Here is an 8,249-nt window from a genome sequence, read left to right as displayed (position 1 = left end):
TGTGATTGGTTAGCTGGGCCAGTGTGTGCTGTGTTTGGTTAGCTGGGCCAGTGTGTGCTGTGTTTGGTTAGCTGGGCCAGTGTGTGCTGTGATTGGTTAGCTGGGTCAGTGTGTGCTGTGGGCCAGTGTGTGTTGTGATTGGTTAGCTGGGCCAGTGTGTGTTGTGATTGGCAGCACTCGGCGCCTGGTTGGGAAATATCATGCTCCTTACCATAGCCGCCTGAGACCTTCAGTGTAAATATTGCGTCAAAATCAAATCAATTTGAGCGCGATTTAAACCTGGATGATTGTAACCACTCTAAGTTCGTCTGCCTTGGGAAAGCTAGCGTGTCTCCTACATAGCGATAACACTCGTTGCCTTCTCTAGTGCAGCTCATCCAGGTCTCATCCCATTCGTCGATATTTGTGATATCACAAATCCCAGAAAATATGCGTTGTAGTCCAAACGAGTCGTTCGTTGTAGTTTTTAAAAAGTGATTTCTGTTAAATAAAATATCTCCTTTTGAAGTGGACTTTGAGCTTTGTAACTTTGCAGATCTTTGTTATGCTCAAACAGCAACATTACAGACTAACTAAAGTTGAAAAAGTGAAAAGGCATAATAGGACGCCTTTAAAACTGTTTCAGGTCCCATTGACTACTATAGTATTTTTTGTCTATACTATGGAAGCCAATGGGACACGAAACGGTTTGGTTACCAACATTCTTCAAACTGTCTTCTTTTGTGTTCTGCAGAAGAAAGAAGGTCATACAGGTTTGGAACGCCATGAGGTGAGGTTTGGGTAGGCTATCCCTTTAACTGTACAAATATTTTACATTTAAACGTCTTTTAAATGTAAAATAAACTAAATACATAGTTGAGTGCAAATAACTCGGCAGAGGTGATGGGAGATAAAGAGGATCTTTACAGAAACCAACAGATGGACAGAGGAGATGCTGGTAGAAAGTGACAGATGGAGGTGAAGTTGAAACCTCAGTGTCATTAGAGATTACAACATAGACATACCATGAACATACTGTACAGCAGTCCATTATTTCATTGTCTCGTTATTTTCCGTTGGACGTAAAAAGAGAAATGATCACACAAATCGCTTCCCTACAACAAATGTAGACAGTGGCACAACTGGACAAAAAAAAAAAAATCCAATAACTGTAACCTGTACAATATTAAAAGTCTTCTGAAGTCATATTCGTAGCTATAAACGCGGTTTTGACCAATCAGCATCCAGAAACGGGAACTATACGTTTCATAATTTGAATAGGACATTTCCCATCATTCGTTATAAGTGACATAAACTTAATTATAATAGATTTTTTTTTAATATGTAATTGAGATTGCACTAAAAAAGTAAACATTTATATTGATTATAGAAATTTACATACATTTCTAAGTGAATATTTTAAAGTGCAAATATAGTTTTATTTAAGCTGATTATTAAATTAATTTATATAATTTAGTTACATAACTTATAATTAAATTATTAATAATATCAGGTAATGAAGACTTGATGCAGTTATACAAAAGCAGTTATACTGCTGTGTGACAAGTAAATATTCTGAAGTACAAAAATGTAATTGTTTTATTTAAACTATTAAATTAAATTGATTTCATTTCATAAATTAATTAAATTATTATTAAGACATAAAAAAACCTCAATATAATTCTACAAAAATAGTTTAAAATGCTTAATAATGTAATTTTTATATAAAGCACTGGAAGGTAGAGATACCTGTACTGAACTCTCTATAAACTGGATTGAGGTTTGTGGACCAAATCCTGAGAGGTCAAAGGATGATCCCTCAAATCTTCAGCATATTGCAAACAAACACTCTTACTAATAAAAACATCTGTTACACAACAGAATTACAGGAACAGAATTGCCTCATAAGCCAATAATGCTATTTGCATAATCGCTCTGTATTCAATGATACCACAACAGCTGGACAAAGACTGTAGTGAACAATGAGTCAGTTTAATTCTAGGCACTTTCATATTTTTCACATTTGTTACAAAAATATTCCAAAATTGACAATGGCAAATAAAAGGCATTGCGATAATGATTGCATATTTTAATCCTCAGATTTAAAGGGAAGCATTATAGTAAAAAACAAAACAAAACAAAACAAAAAAACAGAACATTTCTGGAACATTTAAAAACTACATTTAAATAATAATTTTAATTTCCTTGGTAATTTTAAATGCTACTTTGTAACATTAAATGGTGCTTTAAAACACAGTTTTCAAAACTGCAATACATTCATTTGGGCCAACAAACACACAGGGATTGGGAATCCAAAACCTTTTACGTTTCATTTAAATCTAGTGCACAAACTACTATTGTGACCAGTCACATTCACATCTAAACATCTTTGAGCAGAAGAACACACTCCATCAGAGCTGGAGCTGGAAGAACACACACCTACTTACACCGAACGGTGAGCGAGAATTTCTGCTGACGAACTACAAATAGGCATTTGAAGAAATGCAGAATCTTTCCGCCACTAACCACTGAAGCACCTACTTTTCCTTTTTAACCCAAGATCCCTTTCACAAACACCAATTAAAATATCATTACCACCATGTGACCGAACTTAAGAGCTTGTTAGAAAAAGGTTCAGCAAATCTATTGCCTTTAAGCAGCATTAATTGCATTGAATTACAAGCCGACGTACCTGTCCTGCACCGCTAAGCCAGACGAAACGAAAAAAAAGGGACAAAATGAGAGACAGAGGTTAAGAGCTTAGCCATACACAACGATTAGCTTTGATTTCTGTTTTAAGAACAGAATGGAACTAATTACATGAGCAAAAAAACTATTTCGAGCTTGCACTGGATCCACAAGTGCATTGGCAAAATGCTATTAAATATAAAAACCTTGTGTATCAATATAAACAGTGTATTGTATGCCATAAACCTGCAATGAACAAAACAATACCACAGAAATGTAACCCGATGCAGAGGAGGACACATGACTCAAAGCTGTTCACCAAATGTCTAGAAACATCTAAACGACAGTGCAGGACTCCAGTGCAGCCCCATATTCCCATTAGATGCAGTTTAGTAGGAGAATGACGCTTAGATGAGCTAAATTTATACTTCACGATACGTAACAGTAAAAAAAAAAAACAGAAATATTTTTCTAGAAATACAGCCCTTAATTAATTTGTTACTGCACCTGTGAGATTATTCAAAGGCGTTCCAGTAAATCCAAATTATGATAAAAAGGGACATTACAAATAAAAAATTTCACCAACCTGCCAGTAGTTTAGATATGACGCCCACCATAATTTTTGTATATTTTGATATGCAACAATCATAACAAATTGGATTAATTATATTAATGATGTTTGTTCATGATGACATTAATGCAAATATAAAATCCCTGATTAATGCTATTCTCCAGTTAATGTTACACAACATTAATACGTAGTGACACAAACATCATATTGTGTTTAATAAAATCCTCAAACTGTTAGAATATAACCTGTAAAAATCAATATTAGCCTCATTCAACCCTCAACCTTTCATAACGATGACTAAAGAATAAAATCAAACAGGTCATGGTTATCATTAGGGTTTTCGGCTGAGATAATAAACTGTAAGTATAAAAGGAAACTAGAATAAGTGAGAGCCTAAACGTTTGACTTCTTAGTACAAAAGTATCAAGGCTTATATATATCAGTGAAAGTGACTGTATAAGTGTGCTATAGTGTAAAATCGTCCAGAAAGGTGCACAGTGAGGTGTGGAGTGGTCAAGAAAGCTTTTTACTCCTGATGAAGGTGGGCGCCGCTAGAGGCTGAAGTGCTTTGGAGAGGTGTTCGCGGTAAACCGGCACTAAAGGTGCCAATGATGCCCAGGCTGAGCAGGATGCCCAGTGCGAGAACCCCCATGGTGCCCAGAAAGGAAGGTAAAAAGGAGTGCGACGTCAGCCAATCTTTGCGAGACGCCATGTCTGTCAACACTGCCTCCATCTGGAAATGGGTGCCCACCACCGCACATATGTGGAAGAGCTGGTGACTGTGACCTTGAGAGGAGAGCGAGTGGAAAAACTGGTCAAAAGAACCACGTGACACCGGTGTGAACCTCTGTAACCATCGAGAACTAAACAAAGATGATCGTAAAATCAATAAAATGAGGTACCGATGTAGTCAAAGCGTCCAGGAGCCAGTCTCTCGGGGAGGTGAGACGCAAATAGGAAGCATGTGAGAAACGCAAAGAGCAGATGGTAAGAATGGCTTGCTAGAGCTTCACTGGGACTACAGCTCCCCCAACAGCACGACAGCAGCTACAGACACACGTGGAAAGAGAACAGCCATAAAGAGTGCATTCATATCTACTGTACACGGGCACAATGCACATAAACACTTGGCTGATTTGCATGCGCAGTGAAGTGTGATCATACTTACTCGGTAGAACAGTGGGAAGCTATCAAACAGGAAGGGGACAACAAATGCGGCCGTTCGCAAGATTTTACTTTTGTGTGGGAACTGCAACTCTACGAACCTGTTACAAAAGACAGAGGAAAACACACCCTCACTTAAAATGTATGTATTATAGATATGCTTTTTAGTCAAAATATAAATTCAAAAAATATTTTTCATATTTAATATAAAATAATGTAATATAATCATGAAATATATAAAAAAATTATATTTATAAATATGTTCAAAATAGCATCGTCCCATACTGCAAACTTGCAAAACACAGGAAAATGCTCCTTCATTTAAAATGCATTATAGATATGTTATGTTTATAGTTTAATATTAATATTTAAAAAAAAAAATCTTTTTTTAAATTAAGAAAATGTAAGTGGTGCTTGACCATGTAAAAGTTTCCACCACAATGGACTATAATTCATGGAGTGTTCTTTAGAACTTCTGCATAAAGATAAGCCAGCTCGTAAACTTCCGGTGAAACGTCTTGAGACCCTTACGGAAACCTCCCCTGCCTCGTTCTTGTCAGAAACTGAGAAACAAAATAATTGCAAACACCGTAAATAATGATAGCGACATTAACATACAGTTTCATGTGGTTGCTAGGTTATTGTTGATGGTTGGTTGATCTGCAACAGTCTTGCTTGCTTAAGCAAAACTAATTCATTCACAGAATTCAACAACGAGTTAAGTACTTTTGTAAATAATTTATTGATTAAAATGACTGAAATCTTTTGTGCAACCAGGAATAAGGTCAGAGCAAACAAAGGTCTGTGTGTGAGAAGGATGCAAGTTATATAATGAACTCTCTATTATTCTGAGTCTGGATTTGAAATGACATCTGCATTAGCTCCTGTAGTCACAGACTTAGTAAATGAGTCTTAATTACCCTCTGAAACCACTCTCACCTGGAGTAACAGGACATGCTGGTACAAAAGAGCGAGTTGCCGATGGCGATGGTCACGAAATGCTGATGAAGCCAACTGTTTACCCAGCAGTCAGGCATCACGTAAGAGCCGTATGTGATGGCACAGCCTGGAAAAAGAGTATGACATTTTTAAAACATTGAAACATCAGAGCATTTCTATTCAACAAAAAAAACACTGAAGATTAATGCACGCTTTCATTTGGATATGATTCTGAGTTTTATGTTTTAAGATCTCAGATTTTATAATGAGTGCATTTGATGAAGAACTAATTCCTGAATTTAATAAGTTTGCCAGCTCAGTCTGAGGGTTTGAGGGTGAAATCAGGTAAAATGGGTCACTTTTTCATAAAATCTTCTAGAGGAGCATTACAATGTCAATGCACATTTTACAGACTTTTCTTTGTGTGTTAAATCAGGTGTCTTTTATCATTTATGCTGAAAATGACACAAAAAACAATGTCCAAACCTCAGAGCATTTCTATTCAATAAAAACACTGAAAATGAATGCATGCTTTCTGAGTTTTATGTTTTAGAAACGGCATAAAGCACATTCCTGGTTAGGGACCTATGAATCTAGCATAAATAAAGAAGGTTTGTTAACAGATTGAGATCTAAACAAAGAAACTGTGAATTCCAATGATCTCAAATAGTATTTGGAGACAAAATGTCTAAATGTTATTGTGTTATTTAATTAAATATCAAACAAAAGTGGCATGATGCTTGCATATTTCTCAGAATTTTTGCAATAATATTTAACTACCGGAATTTAGAGCATGTATTGAAATAGCTTATTACTGAAACACTCCCAGAAATAACTGGATGAATTGTCTAAACAAAGTTTACACAAACTTAAAAATGCAAATCAACCATTATTTCCAAGAAAACACTGGGATACTGTAAAACTAAAATTAATATGAAAATATAAAAATAAAAGCCAATTCAAGATATTTATTTGAAATGGACAATGAACCCTAATAAATAAAACGGTCTTATTTTTTATAGTATTATTTATATACTATTATAGTGTTTATTAATATCTTGAATTAGCTTTTATTTTTATATTTTTAGTTTTCATTTTAATTTTAAATGTGCTTTTGTCAATTTTTTGTTTTATTTCTATTTAGCTTTTTTGTTCATTTTAGTGCTTAAGCTTAAACATAATTCAGTTAGTTGACAACATTTCTTTCTTTCTTTTTCTTTTTTAAGTTTAGGTTTTTCATCTAATATATATATATATATAATCTGTCATGAATTTAGTAAAAGTAGTACCACTGCACTACCTACATACAAACAGAAACCAAAAAGTCATGTTTACAAGGTATGTGATTGAAATAAGTGCTTTTGATAAAAAATAAAAAAACGAAATAAATTTGATAAGTTTGCAAGGTAAGTGGCATCAAATCTTCGTAAGGGTTACTGTATAAAACCATGTTATATTCAATTTCTTCTTGGCTATTGTGCCATACCCACACACTCACTGCTGTGGACATATACAGCTATTCTGCTTTTCTCAAAGGCAGTAAAAGAGGTCTTTCTTTACCACAACTGCAAACAAATGAGTGGAGATGGATTCCACATATGAAAGAATAATATTTTTATTAGACTATGGGAGCTTACAACAAAAACTCACTGCTCTAAACACAGGATTTTGAACAGATGACCATACCATCATCCAGGCTTGCTGAAGTCAAATGAATGGAAATACTGCAGAAATAAGATTTCTTTTCAAATATAAATTAAAATTGATTTCTACTTGAAAGAGTGATAATTCTTTCATCAAGAAAATGAGTCTTCTTCACTGTTTGAAAGGTGCATTAAATCACTCACTCAATGCAAGGTAAAGTGTTCCGTGCATATTAAAATTGCGCTTATATTTCGCACTAGCTTTTCATAAGTGGCTCGAGCAATACCTGTAGTTCTTCAGCCTTCACTCTTTATCAATGCAGACTTTAAAGGTTTTCTCTGGAGCCAGAGCGTTTGCTTTCTTTCCTTTGAAGTCATGCAATAAAATGCCAGCAGTGTGTTAGACGGCTCATTTCCTCCAAAGCTCATGCTTTCCATAACCTCACATCAACCCGTCCAAGACACATTCATTTCTACTGCTGGCCATCTTGACATTCTCTGATATGTCATCAGATTTACATCAGAATTGTGTGTTTCTACACTCTGTCAAGGAGCGTGGGTGACAAGCAGCCACTCTGGCACATTTATCTCACAGTGTCATATTCATTTACATTTATGCATTTGTATTTCACGTTTTATCCAAAGCAACATTTTTATCAGTTCATGCATTCTCTGGAAATCAAACCCATGACATTGGTGTTGCTAGCACTATGCTGTATTGTTTGAGGCACAGGAATGCAGTGTTGTTATTGTTAACTAAAACTATTAAAAATAATTTTTGGTAGGTGAAATAAAATAAAATGAATATTAGATGAAAAACCTTAAAAAACTTGAAAAAATAAATTATAAATGTTGCTTTGGAAACTAACTGAAATACGATTAAGATGAAGCACTAAAAGTACTAAAACTAAAAAAAAAAAAATTGAGGCTAAATAGAAATTTAGAAAAAATAAATAGAAAAGAATTAGCACCCTGCAAAATTACTAAAACTTAAACAAAAAATTAAAACTAAAATATATATATATATATATAAACACCAATTCAAAGCATTAATAAATACAATAATTGTATATCAAAATATTGATTTTTATTTCAAAGGGACAATACATTTAAAAAAAATAAAACAGAAATTCATGTTTACACTCTAAAAAAAAAAGGTTCTTCAGCGGTTCTTCAGCGGTTCTTTGGAGTGGTTAAGGTGCTATATAGCACCACTACCGTGTAAAGAACCTGTTAAGCCCCTGTATGGTTCTTCAGCGGTTCTT

The 8,249-nt window shown here is 34.5% G+C and overlaps 1 protein-coding gene across 1 annotated transcript in view; it reads right to left on the bottom strand.

The window, feature by feature from the left end:
* Positions 1-2,184: 2,184 nt before the first annotated feature.
* LOC107671432 (progestin and adipoQ receptor family member 6-like) overlaps positions 2,185-8,249 on the bottom strand; it is a 16,202-nt gene continuing 10,137 nt past the window's right edge. The window contains exons 5-8 of the mRNA XM_016464354.1: positions 5,342-5,468; positions 4,407-4,503; positions 4,141-4,285; positions 2,185-4,024 (exon numbers count right to left, since the gene is read on the bottom strand). Of these exons, the coding sequence (XP_016319840.1) occupies positions 3,765-4,024; positions 4,141-4,285; positions 4,407-4,503; positions 5,342-5,468 (629 nt within the window). The 3' untranslated portion in view covers positions 2,185-3,764. The remainder of the gene's footprint in view (positions 4,025-4,140; positions 4,286-4,406; positions 4,504-5,341; positions 5,469-8,249) is intronic.

This window comes from Sinocyclocheilus anshuiensis, unplaced genomic scaffold, assembly GCF_001515605.1.
Source record: "Sinocyclocheilus anshuiensis isolate Anshui unplaced genomic scaffold, SAMN03320099.WGS_v1.1 scaffold552, whole genome shotgun sequence".
NCBI classification, from domain to species: domain Eukaryota; kingdom Metazoa; phylum Chordata; class Actinopteri; order Cypriniformes; family Cyprinidae; genus Sinocyclocheilus; species Sinocyclocheilus anshuiensis.
Note: the sequence above shows the minus strand (reverse complement) of the source record. Positions and strands in the feature narration are given on the sequence as shown.